The following is a 15,624-nucleotide window of genomic DNA, read 5'->3' as shown; positions in this document are numbered from 1 at the left end:
AGGCAGGAAAAAGGCGCAGATACTTACTGGGCTTCCCATGGGACCCTGAATGCCAAGCGGACCAATAATTCCTTCTTTTCCCTAGAAAAGAAAAGATATGCGTGACCCATCACATGGGGACTGACGGTCATTTTCACGACGTTTGACTCAGCAAAGACACTGAATGAGTATCTTTACTGCTTTTCAGCAACATGATTGTGGTATTTGCTGTAGCTGAAATAAAACTGTTCCAAAATGCAGGTCTGAAGACACAAGCCCTCACAGTATGGTTGTCATGGCCCATGTAAAACCACAGAAATTCCAGAAATAGAAAGATTTCAGTGTAGCTGGAGCGGCCTGTGCAGTGGTCATAACAGCATGACTGTCTCCAAGGCAGAAGAGACCTGTGCACACGTGGTTCTGGTGGCTCAGTGGTGGTGCCACGGCTGCGGCTGCTCTGCCAGGCAGGGGGTGAACAGTGCACTGTGCTCCTTATAGCGCCCTGTAGCCTCACAGAAACAGAGGGTGGAGGAAGGAAGAAAATCCTCCCAAACCAAACAAACTGAAAAACCACTCACCATGAGACCAGGTGGCCCACGTGGTCCCTGAATGCCTTTGAAACCAAGGTCTCCTGGGGGGCCCTGCAAATGAAAACGAGATGCCACATCCCCTCAATAAACATACCCGTGTTTATGCCCTCGCTTACAGCTCCGCTGCAAGGACAGAGGTGCTGCCTCTTGTACATGGGAGTGGGAAGGTCCAGTTTTTTAAAGGTTCTTTTCCCACTCGTGTTTCGCAAGCCCTTTACTTTCTGCAGAAAACACACTGGTCCCTCTTCACCAGGAAAATTATATGCTGATGAAATGAGTCTAAATTTCAAAAATCAAGGCTCTCAATATTAGGAATGCATATTGGTGTCTCAGGTACAGACTGGAAATACAAGTGTCTGGAAGACGTTCAGGTGGGGACAACAGCTCTATAGGACAGACCTTTTCCCTCGGCTGTCTGCTCATTTTAACAGGAATAAGCTCTACAAATGAAGATGCATAAACTAAAGGAAGTTGGAATCACAATTTAATTTCAATAGTTTCTGCGGAGCTGCTAATAAAGTCTTTGCAACAAGTATTGCATTGTCTGTCCCCAGTAAAGAGAGACTAGAAAGCCAACTGGTCACAAGACAGCCTCTTACCTTTGGCCCAAACATGCCCGCAATCCCTGGAAATCCTGCCTCGCCAAAGTCTCCCTGCAAATGACAGCCAAGACAAACATAAGAACAACAGTGAGTTCACGCCGAACGGCTGGTCACTCGAAGACGTGCCAAGAGTTCAGCAGCTTCGGAGAAGGAGAAATCCATTAGTATTCTTCAGCCTAAGCAGGACTGATGAGAAAGAAGTATGAAAGAGATCTGAAGGAGGAATTACACAAACATCAGGCTAGAAGCAACCCCAGAAGATGTCATAGACTTGTAGACAACTTAGATCTCGTAGACTAAGCCTTTTTGCCCCTCAAACGGGAGGCATGCCTACACTATTTCTAGCTGATGTTTGTCTAGCTTGGACCACAGTCAGCAGAAGCAGGATGGAGAGCATCTACTCTGAAATTGGTCTTGGAAGTTCACACTGCAAAAGGCCAGCCTCAAAGCCCTTTAAAACAAGCTCTTCTTGTGTTTCTAATACCAAGTGGACTGACCTACTAAAGGATAATTTCAAACTATGGTCATTCAAGCTGTCAAATAAGTGCATGTTCCTACAACATAACCTCCCACTCAAACCCAGGAAAAGTGTGCATATCCCCTAATTCTTTTCCTATTGAACCCTGTAGGGATTTTTGCTCAATTTCTTAAGACAAATAATAATAAAATATTTGGAAGGCCATCAAGCTTGGATTAGCACATAGCATGCATTCTGAGAATAAAAAAACCCCACACTGGGTAGCATGTCCTTATATCAACACCCTCATTTCACCACGTTTGAGATGTATGTCCTTTGGTATTTCTGGGTTTCCCAGATGTCAAAATGCAAAATGATTCAACGTTACAAAAAAAGGGTCAGAAACATACACCAGATGATTCATGATTCATCTACAGTCTTAGGAACATCAGAGATGGAAAAGGCTTGTTTGGACTCTCAGCAGGACTATGTGACCCACACGGGATTGTACTTTACGGGATGTTTTACAATGTCTTGTTCAGCCCAGTTGTAAATGACTCAAGCGATGGGGTTTCCACCACCTCTATTACAAGGCTATTCCAGAGTCAGCCTAGAAACCTCACTGCTAAGAATTTTTTTCTGCCACGACAGTGAGAAACTACTTGGCAAAAAAGGGCTTGGTTGGACTCGGTGGAGCGTAAGAAACTTTCCAAGGATACAAATTGATTTAACTGCCCATTTATGGATCCTGGAAACGTAAAACTGCTACTAACAGAGGGCTAAGGTCCTTCCTGCATTAGGAGAACCAGTCAAGCCCACTTTCTGGAGGAATTTCAGGCAAAAGTAAATGGGGAGTCAGAACGGTTTAAATGCCATAGAGCCAGCTCAGCTAAGGGGATTGATCACCTCATACAGCAAGGCAGGCAATGGTAATACTGGGCAAATGAACCAGCCACTTGTGGACACAAGAGGCAAAATGATATTGTTATTATGTTGTTGGCTACTATCTTTCAGCTGAAATACTGCCACCACAGGGGTTTATATAAAATATTCAAACAAGTATATTTTAATTGAGGTAGTTTGCGTTCATCTTGTCCCTTGTTTTGTGTTAGTCCTCACCTCTCTTTCCCTCATGTTAGTTTTACTTCTGTGGTCTAACTAGACCCTCTGTTGGTGGTCCCAATCTAAATAGCTTAATTATTCTCAATACAGCCTCAGGCTGCTAAAGCGTGACACATCCGTGCTAAACTGGGCAATCCTACCAGCACAGCAAATAAAAGCTGCCAGGATTAGGAGCCTGCCTTGGGGGCAGGTGTGGGAATTTAACTTCTGTTTTGACCGAGGACTCTCAGTGTTTCTCCCACAGCCTGCTCTGAACTCGCAGCTCCACTGCCCTCAAAACTGCACCGATGACACCCCCCTCTGCACCTCCTGCGCGTCCCAGTGGAGTTACAGACCCTCCTTTGCACCTTTTGGATGGCTTGGAGTGCACAGTTCACCTCCTACACTCAACACCCCCCGCAGGCTCCATGCACCGCTCTCGTAACAGCTCTCATTGAAGACTGCTGAGGGGTGTTGGAGGCGGCTCGGCAGCCTGGCTGCCAGCGCACACCACGGCCTTGTAACCACAGGCACGAGGGTGACGTGAACAGTCACGCTGTCTCGGGGAATGCAGGCGTGGATTAGACATCTCTGGGCACAAGTGAGCGGTGAAGAGCCGGGAAGCGTGCGTGCTGGAGAGAGCTGTGCCGACGCTCCTGCACTCATGCACACGCTGGCTACGGGTTCCCCTGTAAAAGACCCTCCCAGGGTTCACCCTGCTATCCCAGCCTGCGGATCTGCACCCTCTCCTGCAGGAGACATCTTGGAGCCAGGTCTGATCATCTCTGTTCTTCACTGACCGGTTGTCCTTTGGGTCCCAGGTCACCGGGGCTCCCTGGAAGTCCCATTCCTCCTGGTGAGCCTCGCTTCCCTGTTTGGCCAGTCTGTCCAGGCAATCCTCTTTCACCCTAAAAATAACAGAATTCAAGTAATTCCAAAGGACAGGAGCTAAATATAACAACAGTCAGCCGAAATAGCCATAGATGGAAAGCTGGAAAAGAGTGGCTCATCGGCATAAGGAATGTGGTTCCATCAGGAGATGCCTCAGGTCTGCTAAGGCGGATTGTTGCGGGATGCACAGGGTCAAACCAGCGATGGGCATGGCTGCGTCCCCTCCTGAGCTTCATGTAGAGCAGGAGCTTCAGCAGAGCTGTACTGCCTGCATCGGGCTAAGGACAGCAAGGGGGTGAAACATCTGTCTGCACTTCTGTATGTTGTCTGTCCTGCCCTGCAGTTTCTCGTAATTTCTTCCCCCCAGCAGGCTAGCAATTGATGATTAATCCATCTACAATGTTGAAGACATGCCAAAACTTTGGCTGGAGGACTTCAATCCAGAGGCTGCAAAGCCAACATTTTCCCCAGCACCAACTCTGCAACTTAAGGACAAGAGAGGGGCTTCTGAGACCCAGCACCACACTTCCCTGTGCTAAGTGCCAGGAGCAGCACAAGCCCCAGCTACTTGATCTGGGGCAGACTGGAGAGAGGAGCAAAGGTGGCGAGAGCTTAGGACGGTTGAGCACCTGGGAAAGGGGCAACAAATCTCCCTGGAGTCAGGGTATGAGTCTGTCGTAACGGTGCAAGGGTCTTTCAGTCATTTCTGTATCAGCCTGTTATTCTACCCAAGGCAGCTGGAGGGCAGCAAGTGACAGTTCAAGAGTGATGTGTTATGGCAGGCATAATTTAAATCAGACCTGATAGTCTCTCCAAACACAGCTGGAGTCTTCCTATTTACAGAGTCTTTCTACAAACAGCTGAATTCCTGTTGGTCCAGTTTAGCTCCTGTGGCCAGCCTGGATCAGGGCAAGGACCAGGAAAAAACCCCAAGGTCACTAAAGCAGCTTGTCCCTGCTTCCACCCAGAGTGATGTCCAAGCCTGTACTGGTTCCAGCCCTTCCAATCCAGCAAATATATATTAGAAAACAAGCAGTACAAATTTCCCTTCAGCAGTTCAGGCCTCGCAGGGCAGCAGCTAGAGAAAAGCCAAATTTCCCATGGAGTTGTCCACCCTGGACATTGTACAGGCAGGCTGTAGCAGTTCCTTTGCAACTTCTCCAAGGCCATGTTTTTTTAGCCACGTTTCTAACGAAGAAGGCTAAAGTGTTCATAGTCTGGGTACGTGCATCTGTAGGCTCCTGGGCTCAGTGAACTTTGATAAAGGAGGAGAGGTCTCTGGGACATTCAGCTGCTGTGAGCGTCATGAAAATGGATGAATGGACGGATGGATGGATAAGGAGAAAGGACTACTGAGCCTCTAGCTAAGGGAAAGACAGTGGCAGGAGTTGAGACGTTATTAGACCTTGGAGAATCCAAGCTCTAGAGACAACAGGCTCACAGGCTCATTGCTCGTGGCAGTATCTTAAGGAGTCAGAAACTCACCTTGAATCCTGGTGGTCCTTGTGCCCCGGGGAGTCCTGGTATGCCAGGGTTCCCTCTTTTGCCTGACATCCCTGTCACACCTTCTTCCCCATCATCACCCTGCTCTCCCTAGAAAAGAAACCCAGAAGAGGTCATGAAACAAGACGCTCTTTCCACCTCTGCACGGCTTCTGGGGGAACAGGGGAGTGGTGTGATTCTGCCCTCAGCAAGCACCATGCATCTGGGCACGGGTGGATTTGCAGACATGTTTATAGAAGTCTGTGCCTGCAAGTATCTGTCAGGCTAGAAACTCCAGCTTATTTACAGACTTGGCCGTGCAAAGGCAGCTGCTGCCTCTCTGTGCGTGTGAGATATGAAGAGGAGCGTCTGATCCACTCTGGGTACATGTAAACTGAAATAGCCGTAGCTGGACTGTATCCATTTCTCTACTTTCTAGTTTTCCAGCTCCTAAGCTGCGTTTGCCGCCGATGCTGTAAGGTTACAATTGCAAACTCACCAGCGTCCCAGGCACGCCATCCTTCCCAGGCACTCCGTCCACTCCAGGGGCACCCTCTTGACCCTGCCTTCCCACCACTCCTCGAGGACCTGGTAGCCCAAGGATGCCCTAAAATCACAAGGGTGTTAGTGATGGAGGTCCTGGACAGCGTTTGCTGGGGCAGAAAACTGAATTTCTACATACCGGTGAGCCTCTGCTCCCTGCATTGCCCCGTGCTCCTTGCTTTCCTTTTTGACCCTGCAAGTAAAAAAACGACAGACATCTAAAATTGCAGCAGCTCTAGCACAACTCCACTCGGGAGCCTGACTTCAGGGTGTGCTTTTGGATAATGGTTGGAAAGTTTTTTATAAAAAGGAGATTTATAAAGTCAGTTGCTCCAACACTGGGGAACGAACTGCTATTTGGTTTTATTACAAGTGATTCTTCGTATGTCTTGAGAGTTCTAGGGCAGGAATGAATAGCTAGAAGGCAAGGACCTACATTTTTCCTAATACAGAGCAGATGAGGACAAATACAGCAGGATGAACTCGAGGGAGGACTCAGTGCACTGGCAAACATTAGAACAAGATGCTTAAAACCTGCATCCTCTGTCAATTCATTGACAGCACAGTGCTAAACCAAGGACCCAGCAAGTCTTCTGCATGGCATTCAGTAAGGGCTTTTGCTCTGCGAGGTAGTTCCCTCTATTTTGGAAAGTTAATGGAAATGAAAAAGGTATCTTGTGTCTAAAATTTGCAATGCTGGTTTGTGAATAAAGACATAAAACAAATACTCTTGAGGTTTATTAGCTGTAAGAAGGATTAATTTCTGCAGAATGAATGGAAAACTCAGCCTCATCACCTTCAATAGGGCTCTCTTAATGAGGTCGTGTACTAAAGCACTTTTAAATTGAAGTACTGCATTTTCTGTGCATTGTTTCTCCATCTGCAGAGGACCAGGCAGGCCAGCTACATGAAAGAAATACTCCTGGGGGTGCTTTCTCTGCTATTCATTAGACCCAAAGGCAGTTCCAGATTGTCCATTGATGGGTAGAGTTTATTTCTCTTATCGCCTGGTACGCTTTTTGCCAAGAACACCTACTGGAGGTTAAACTATCTTCTGGCATTACGCCAGCAGGGTCAGATTAAAAAACCTGACATCTGCGAAAAGGGAGCAGGAATTTGCTGAGTATTGAGGTCACATACTTATGTTTTAGCAAATGAAGTCCCTCATCTGTGAGAATAATTAGCAAGCTGTCATTATAGCCAGATGTGGAGGTAGGGGTTGGTATGAGGCACCCCAATGAACCTTGAAGGACCCATGTGTGCTGTGTTTTCTTGCTCAATATGGGCAAGAAGTTAGAGGGACTCTTCCAAGAAACATAACTGCATGGATAAATGGACTCCAAATCTGGAAGATTTCAACCCAGAAAAGTTTATGGTTCAAGTGAAAGAGAGAGACACTTGCCTGGCTCAGACCTCCTCAGGGACAGACAAGCCAGCTGTGGCTGGAGGCACCACAAACAGGGGCATGGGAAAGAGACACAAGCCAGGGCAATGACTGAAGACCTGCCCAAGATTCACCCATCATGCTGGAGCTGTAATTGTCTTGATCTTCTCCAGCTCCCCAAAGCCAACAAACTATTGGGCTTGGACACTCAAATACATGTTTACAGCCCTCCCACTAGGTTCTCCCCAGTCTCTCAAGGCGTAGACCATAGGCCAAATCACACATGCTGGGGAAAAACACGACAGTCCTCTTAATTAGACATTTTGGTTAAACTTGGGACACTATAAATCCACCCTGCTGAAACCTACCACATCACCTTTGGATCCCTTTGCTCCTGGCTGGCCTGGTGGTCCAGGATCCCCCTACAAAACACAAGCAAGAAAAATCTGCTTGAAATCCTCTTCTGGCAGTATCTCGCACGAAGCACTAAGTACAGCATTTTTTGTGCCCTGACAACGCTGACCGTATGGAAACAATTCAGGGGAACAGCCTGTGCTCAGACAGGCCTCATGGGGGAAAAGGAGCAAGGAACTGTCTCCAGAGAGCATTTAACAGGGTGTCAATTGGAGAAGAAGCAATGCTACCCGCTCGCTTGGGTGGTGTTTGTATTCACGGAAATAAGTCACTAAATTCCAGATGGCGCCTGGAAAACAGTGCCGAGAAGCGGGCAGGAAGGAGACTGTTTTAAGAAAGGTACTGCAGAAGCTACGTGCTGAATGAGTAGTTTATACAGTGACTACATCTTGAGTGTTGGTACTACCTCCCTTTTGCATGCTCCAGCCCTTTTCTTGGTTTTGCCTGGATGTCAGCTATTAGAGAGCTACCTATGGAGGAGTAAAGCAGAGAGGATATTTCACTTCTCTCTTACTGGTCTCTTCCCCATCACACATGTCTCCGTATCTTCTTCTGGCCATCCAGTGTTTTTTTGTGTGTGTTGGTGTCAGGGGCAATTTCTGGACTAATATCAAAGAAATGGTAAGTAAGGACACACCTGCAGAGCTCTCCTTCTTCAGCTTGTTTCTGAACTGCACGTTCCTAATGGCTCTTTACTAAAGACAATCCAAAGCTCCTGCTTCCATCTGAAACACTGTCATCTGAGGGGCTACCATCCTTCAGAACAAACTACATCTACTGCAGATCTACTACAACTACATCAGAATAAGCTACAGCCACTTCTAGATCATATAACAGCACACTACAGTTGCAATAGTCACTCATACAAATTAGACGCTGCCATATATGCCAAGGTAATAAAAAGTCCTTCCCTTAAATTTGGATTTAATTTAGTCTTTGATAAAAGCACTGATTTGAGAGGAAACACCATGCAGGCAGGATAATATGGTCTTGCCTCACACTGGAGCAGCTCTCACTGCCAGTATGCAAAATGTACGATTTCCAAGTGGACCCTCCCACTGTCATTGTCATCTCCCACTGCCCATCTCCTAAGATTTCTAGTCCCTCTTGGATCGTTCAGAAAAGACAGTTTTGGAGACAGGCTTCTGGGAGTGCCCCCTGTTTCATCACCCATTTATTAGTCTCAAGATGTGACTCGAAGTGCCCATTCTGTAGGCCTGGCTTGTGGAAACGCACACGTTGCATTTCACAGCTCACCGCACGGTCCTTACTGCAGCCCTTCCCACCTTCCTTCCTTTTGCATCTGTATTTCACATGCATGTGTCTTTGGGTAGCTTACAATAAAGCAGCATCTCTTACAGGTAAGCCTTGCTGTCCAGGTTTTCCTCTTTCTCCGTCAAGCCCTTCTTGACCCTTAAATAAAAAACAGAGAGGGAATATGTATTTGTTCTTGGGTACTTTTCTGGCAATGGGAAACAAAAATGGATGTAACATGCTGCGTGGGGCAGGAGAAGATACCCATATCTGCATTCTGATGATACAGAAATGTTGAAGCTTGTGGGTAGTGTACCTGCTCCCATGGACATGCGTTGGAAAGAAATAGCGAAGAGGAACTGCTGATCACCACCTATGCAGAAAAGAAGGCTTTCTAATGCATCCCTAAATACACACAGCACTAATGGAAGTGAGCAGCTGGAGACTGCTGTCCTACGAAATAAGGCAGCAGCACTGCTACCCTGGTGAATTTAAACTCTTCTGTACGTTACTGTAACGAGTTGCTCTGACCAGCTGCATTCAGATGGAGGTAAGACTTAGTCCACAGAGCCTTTGCAGATCAACACCGACCAGCTGGAGATGTCCTGCAAAGAGGGCATCAGGAGTACAGGGGAATAATTCATAACCCCTGTCTTGCTTTTGAGAGAAAACCTGATACGGTTTTGGAATCTTCCAAACCTCCAAGTTAACAGAGATCTCCCCATGAAAGAGTCTACAGCCATGGGCACAGCAGTCTTGAATTTTGTCCAGCAGTGGCAGTACCTCTCTTGTGCACATCTTCCCCGGGGTATTTCCTTGATAATCACAAATACCTCTGATGAGACAGTCCTGCTTATTCTTTCAGTCTGGTGTGCCCAGGCAGGTGCATGGCATTGTGAGATGCTGACCTGCAGGACCTACATTTGCCTTCAGCAAAATTTTTACCACTTTAGGCAAAGACATCTGAATGATTCCTTGTTTGAAGCACAGCCATGTGCAGAGGCTGACAAGGGACAACAGTGGGTTATGAGTCGCGACTACTAGGCAAAGGGTAGACCTTTCATGGGCTGATGCAGATTGGAAGCGCTTCCCCAAGACAAACATTTCTGAATCATGTATCTGGAATAAGACTCACAGGATAACCAGGGTCTCCAGGCTCCCCTCGATCACCTCTGTCACCAACAGGGCCCTACAGCAACACAACAAAGACTTAAGGTGGATGTAAACCATCTGTCATCTGCAATATCTCAATGGCTTGTGCTTGTTCTACAAGTAAGGAAGCAACCCAACTAATCCTGAAAAAGTCAGGCCAGGATTGGTTAGAGAAGGGATTTAATATCTTACTCTGTCTCCAGGTGGTCCCTGTGGGCCTTCAACTTTCCCGTCATCACCTTGTTCTCCCTGTGATAAAAATGCTAGTATTAATATAGACAGCAGATTATATGGCAGATGCTTCTGTACAGACTCGATCCAGTCCTCCCATATCATGGGCTCCTAAGTGAAAGCCTCTGTTGAATTTACTAACTTTTCATCCAAAGAAAGTCTAAACAATTTTTTGTTTGTTTGTTTCTCAGCCTGGCATACACTGACTCTTCACATTGCTTTCCTGGTTTCTTTGGTGGTTGTTTCTGCCTGGTCTAACTGTCCTCCCTAAGGAACCAGGTACAAAGGGTTATTTTCAACAGTCCCTAAAACTAAGCAAGAAGCATGTAATTATGACAATATAGGAAATTGTTCTCTGCCGCTGAATTTCATTGCTGACAGTCAAACCAAGCTCTTTAATCAAGCATTTCCCCACCCTCATTGAGTGAGTGCTGCCTGGTCTGTCGTGGGAACAAGGGCGGTCTGGATGGGCTCCCTGGTTGTGTGCCACCGTTGTGGGCTTGTCTTACAATTGATCAGGTGAGAGGGTCAGCCCCTAACACACTCGCTGTGTGAGCAGCTCCACTCGTTGATGGGATGCTCCTCAGCGAGAGCTCAGAGATCATGGTTTGGCTGGTAGAGAAGATCACACGGATTATTTATTACTGAGGTCTCTCTGAAACATCCACAGAGAGATCCCTCAAGACTTAACACAGACACTATCTTTTTTAATTCTGTTGTATAAAGCACTCAGGGTCATGGTGTCCTATTTTCTCTGGAGTCTAGCTCAGAGATGGCTGTTTCTTTGCTCCCCATAGAAGATAGCTACATTCCAGGCTCTCCAGGTTTTGGCTGCTTCAAATCACTGAGACGCTGGCTCCTTAGGATGAACATCCTTTGATGTTGCAGCTACTGAAAAAAGGAAGTCTGGGGGGTTCTGGCACAGTGGAGTTGCTGTGTTTGGAGTGCTTAGGGTGCTGCTAGAGCCTTGAACATCCAAATCCCCACAGCTATGCAGAGCCAAGTTTTCTGCAGACTTCCATAATACTCAGTGGTTGCATCAGCCCTTTCTGGTGTATTTACGACTGTCCTTGACTTTCTCTCAGGGCTACTCTCATCTTCTGTTTGAATTGCAGCTTCTGATAGGAAGGGTGCTTGGTCTCAGTGACCCTGCCTCTGGGAGAAGGCACTTGGGGTGCTTTGCTTTTATGTGGTGTTTGGTGGAGCAGTGAATAACGCTCAGTGAAAAAACTCAGACAGTGGAGCCAATAGCTTCTTTTCTGTAGGAACTGAGTCACGGTTTGGAATCAAGGCTGTGCCACTGCTGAGAGAGACATGCTGACCCACACTGACTTCTCACGGGCTGAGCACCACTAGTGACATTTACAGCTTGGTAGAAGAAGGCTCAAGATTTGGCAAAATCTCTTGAAGTTAACCTCAACAGGTAGCAAAGAGCTCAGTGCATCTTTACACGCTTGATGACAGTGGCATTTTCTTTCTCTGCTGCTGTGACACATGTTGGATGAATGTTGCCAGGATTTCATATATACCCACAGGTTATGGTTATTCCGTCCTTAAGTGATCGTGTGCTGGGTGGAGACCTCCAGCATACTTGTCTGGCGTTTTGGGAAGGTATCATGGTGGAAGAACTATATAGGGAGAAACTGTGCCAGGCTGGCTTGAGGATATAGTACTGAGCAATATGGATGAAGAAATCTGGGTGTCAGAGTACAGAGAAAGGAAAGTGATGCCTAACAGGCTCTGCCAACAGTTTCCAGTGCTACTGAACTTGCTGGTTGAAGTCTGCAGCAGAATACCTGGCAGCGGGTTTGCTTTCTAGCCGCTATCAGAGGAATGTAGGCTAGAAGACAAACAAAGCCACCATTTCTCAAGTCTCAGGAAAAAAAATAAATCCCAGTATAAGTGTTACTATGCAGAAGTCTTGGCACCAATTGCTTCTTCCAAACAGGATGCGAACACCTTGCCATTTGGGAGTTGAGGTGAGTGTGATGAACTCAAAGAAAGCTCACAATTCTGAGGACCCTTGAAGAGCATCAAGCCTCACAGACTTTCTCCCCAAAGCTGTGTTGTGGCTTTGTGTACCCTTGAGTCTAATTCCCACCTTGTCCTTTGCCTTCTGACTGAGTGAAGCCTGCAGCCTGGTCAGCTCTAGGACTGCGAGACTGAGCTCCTCCAGGACTTCCTGATGCCTCAGCTGCTCAAGAGGGAGATGAAAGATCTGTGCTAATTCTTCGGAAAGTTGCAGTGAAAAAAAGTTAGAGTAAAGGGCAGCAAAGTAAACATGTTGGGATACAAATGGAAAATGCATGAAGAAGAAGAGAAGGCTTGTTGTTGTTGACTCCTGTCCCAAAGTGAGATACACCAGTTTGTACTTTTTAAAAGGATCCCATCTGGACTGCTTTAAGCAGCTGCCAAGTGCAGGCGTCTGCTCTGAGCAAGGCCTCTTTGAGGAGCTGCAAATGTATTAAATGTGGCAGAGTAGCTGGCTGGTGTGGCACAAGGGAGCTGGATTCCACAATAATGCCTCTCACCAAGCTGCTTTCTTCTCTGGCAAAGGGAAGACCTTTCCCACTATTATATATCCTCCTTCTTCAGCACAGCTAAGTTTACCGTGATGTTTAAAGCTCACAGAGTGGTCATGGTCCTAATTTTCGTTTCCTCTTAATTTCTCAGATTCAGTCTTCCATCTTCATGTTTGCATGTGTGCGAGGTTACAGATGTCCAGAGGGAATGAATCTGTCTGTCCTTAGGCTGGGACCCAGGCAACTCTTAGGACATAAGAAGGAAGGATGGATAAGAGATGCCAGACTTTTGCAGAGCACCTGGAAGCTGCAAGAAATGGTGCTGGAGGCTCAGCACGCGATGCTGTGCTCTCCTCATTCAGCTGGAGCTGCTCTCCAGCAAGATGCCAGCAGACCTGCTGACCTTCCAGGAAGACGTGAGTGAGATGTGGCTGCCAATGGTCATTAACAGAGCTGACTGTTCTCAGCAGGATGCATTAGATGCTTTGGTGCCTTTGTCAGGCTTCAGCTTGGATGCTTGCACGTAGAATTCATTTTGTCATCAGCGTTGCTGTACTCTGATGGCTCAAGATCCATGTTATTTCTGAGGGAGTGCTCTTCTAGTGTCCACTGGCAGAAGAATGTTTTGTTGGTGAAGGGGAGAGCGCTTCACTGACTGTTTCAGGTTAATAGTTTGGGGATCATTTACTACTGAAACAATGGGAGCTTTCAAGAAGATGGCAACTTTCAATGTTTTAAAATAAAACAACAGCCACAATTTAAACAGAGATACGTATCTGCACATCTCTTACTCCTTCTGCTGTAAGGCCAATGGCTGATCTTGCTTTTGGTAGTTAAAAGTCACAGATTTTTGCCTGGATGCTCAAGTTTCAACAGTGAGACTGTGAGACACCTCTGGCTAAGCTCTCAGCCAACAACGTGCTTGGTTGTGAGCTCTTGCATTATTATCCTGGGTTGGTTGTGCTTGGTGAACACGTGCCACTTCCCGCATGGCCACTCAGCAGAATACACCTGAGGAGGAACGCTGCTGAAGCCTGGAAGAGCAAGAGGTGCAGCTCGGGAAGCGGATGGGGCAGCGTTAGAAAGGCTGGGGGTGGAGAGGAAATTCAGGAAGGCAGCGATGGAGATGCGGAGCAGCAGGAACATCACCAGCTGTTCCTCCACGGATGTGTTTCAGCAGCAGGAAATGAGAGAAAAAGCAGCATGACCATTGTTCATCCCCAAAGCAAAACTTCTGAGGCATGTGAATATCTAGTGAAACACAACAGTTCAGCCTGCCTCACTGACTCCCAGCCGCCAGCACAGAGATTCACTGCTGCACGCGGAGTCTCCAGGCAGAGAGCCGTGTGAACAGGGTGTCCTGACATCCAGGAGCCTGAGCTGAAAGGAGACGCTCAAAGCCCCGGCAAAGACAAGACCTTGGGATCTGTGTCCCACAAACTCCTTTTATAAGCAATGAAACTTCTGCTTGCGCGTGTACAGCTGCAATCACACCTGTCGCAGAGGGAAAGGCGAAAGCTCTCTCGGTGATGGGGGGTGGAAAATGAGCGAAAAGAGTTCATGCATCTTTGCTCTTCATGGGGGCCCCATGACGGACCAGTCCCAACTACCATCGCTTCCCTTCCCACACCGAGGGAGGGAGCATCGTTGCCGCACGTGAGGGGCTCCAGCAGCACTGCGAGTACAGCCAACGCCAGCTGGGCTGTCCTCGGAGCAGCCAGCTCCGCTGACAGGAAACCATTAAAGCGTGAGTCATTTCTCCAGCCTGAACTGGTTATGGCTGTGCTGACTCAGCAAAAGGGGAAAAACACAAGGGGAAAGCCGCTGTGGAAAGAGGGCTCTGACTCAGGCCAGCTGCGGCAAGAGGGCTCGTCGAGGGGTGGGCAGGGGATGAGCTGGGTAAAAGGGGTGGCAGGCGATGAGGAAAATGGAGCAAGGGCAATGGAGAGGAGACTGGTTCTGCCTCGCTTACAACATTATTGGCTGATTTAAGAACAGATGGGCAGCTTGCTGAAGATCAGCTTGTTTGTGTAGGGTGCTATTCTGACTTGATCACAGAAAGGTTTCTTTCAGCTTGGGCACTGAGCAGAATTTCTGCAGATGCGGGGAAAACACGTCTCCAGAATGCACGCCGGCTGGCTCAGCCACCAGCACAAGGGCATGTGGTGTCTAGAACGCATGTGCTAGTGGCACAGGTGTCCCAGCGCTGATTTGCAGAAGTAAAGCTGCAGCAGGAATTATGTCGTTGGCCATGCTGTAGAGGAGGCACCTCCGCCTCTGCTGCAGGTAGAGGAGAGCGCAGATGCATGGGTGTTATGGCAGTGGGGCAATCTCCAAGTCAGCTCAGCTTCCATGCCAATGGAAGACAGGATGGCTAGACTCTGCAAACTTACCTTTTCCCCCTTTGGTCCTGGTGGTCCAATTGGCCCTGGTGGTCCTGCATGTCCCTGTGGAAAGCAGACAGCATGTGAGGTGACAGGAAGGGGCTGTTGAACTGAAGGTCCTCCCTGGTTTCCTTCCAGATCTCGCAAGCCCTGTGTTGCGCATCCCAGCTTCGAAGGGACACATGGGTCATGGCAGAGATAAACCAAATGCAGCTGGAGAAGTTGTGATGGTGCAAATGGAAACTAGAGAAAGAACTAAACTGAACCCAAGATCAGAAATAAATCACAGTTTAAGAACAATTCTGCACCTTGGAGTGGCAGTTTTGTTGTGTTTGAGAATAGACAGAAGCCAGAGGATGAAAATAAAATCTTACCTGGTAACCCTTTAAGCCAGGTTCACCTTGAGCACCCATTCTTCCTGGAGCACCCTGCAGAGGCAAGCACAGAAAGCACCATGAGAACAGCCCGTGAGTATTAACCCACAAGAAGAGGATGCACTGGCCTATGCAAAGCAAAGCTCAGCACCACGTGAGAGCGTGGCCACCAGTGAGTTTTGCTGCAGCCTCTGAAATGCTCTTGCTTGGCTCTAACCTCTTACACACTGAGGGCGATGCTAGGAGTCCATTCTATGTCTTTGA

The 15,624-nt window shown here is 47.7% G+C and overlaps 1 protein-coding gene across 1 annotated transcript in view; it reads right to left on the bottom strand.

The window, feature by feature from the left end:
- Window positions 1-15,624, bottom strand: part of LOC104348963 (uncharacterized) — a 158,592-nt gene that overhangs the window by 5,748 nt on the left and 137,220 nt on the right. The window contains exons 40-52 of the mRNA XM_086475928.1: window positions 15,361-15,414; window positions 14,996-15,049; window positions 10,042-10,098; window positions 9,833-9,886; window positions 8,803-8,856; window positions 7,398-7,451; window positions 5,785-5,838; window positions 5,602-5,709; window positions 5,106-5,213; window positions 3,530-3,637; window positions 1,169-1,222; window positions 558-620; window positions 28-81 (exon numbers count right to left, since the gene is read on the bottom strand). Of these exons, the coding sequence (XP_086332054.1) occupies window positions 28-81; window positions 558-620; window positions 1,169-1,222; window positions 3,530-3,637; window positions 5,106-5,213; window positions 5,602-5,709; window positions 5,785-5,838; window positions 7,398-7,451; window positions 8,803-8,856; window positions 9,833-9,886; window positions 10,042-10,098; window positions 14,996-15,049; window positions 15,361-15,414 (876 nt within the window). The remainder of the gene's footprint in view (window positions 1-27; window positions 82-557; window positions 621-1,168; window positions 1,223-3,529; window positions 3,638-5,105; window positions 5,214-5,601; window positions 5,710-5,784; window positions 5,839-7,397; window positions 7,452-8,802; window positions 8,857-9,832; window positions 9,887-10,041; window positions 10,099-14,995; window positions 15,050-15,360; window positions 15,415-15,624) is intronic.

This window comes from Leptosomus discolor, chromosome 19, assembly GCF_034619465.1.
Source record: "Leptosomus discolor isolate bLepDis1 chromosome 19, bLepDis1.hap2, whole genome shotgun sequence".
Lineage (NCBI taxonomy): Eukaryota > Metazoa > Chordata > Aves > Leptosomiformes > Leptosomidae > Leptosomus > Leptosomus discolor.
The sequence above is the reverse complement of the archived record's forward strand: the minus strand, read 5'-3'. Positions and strand labels throughout refer to the sequence as shown.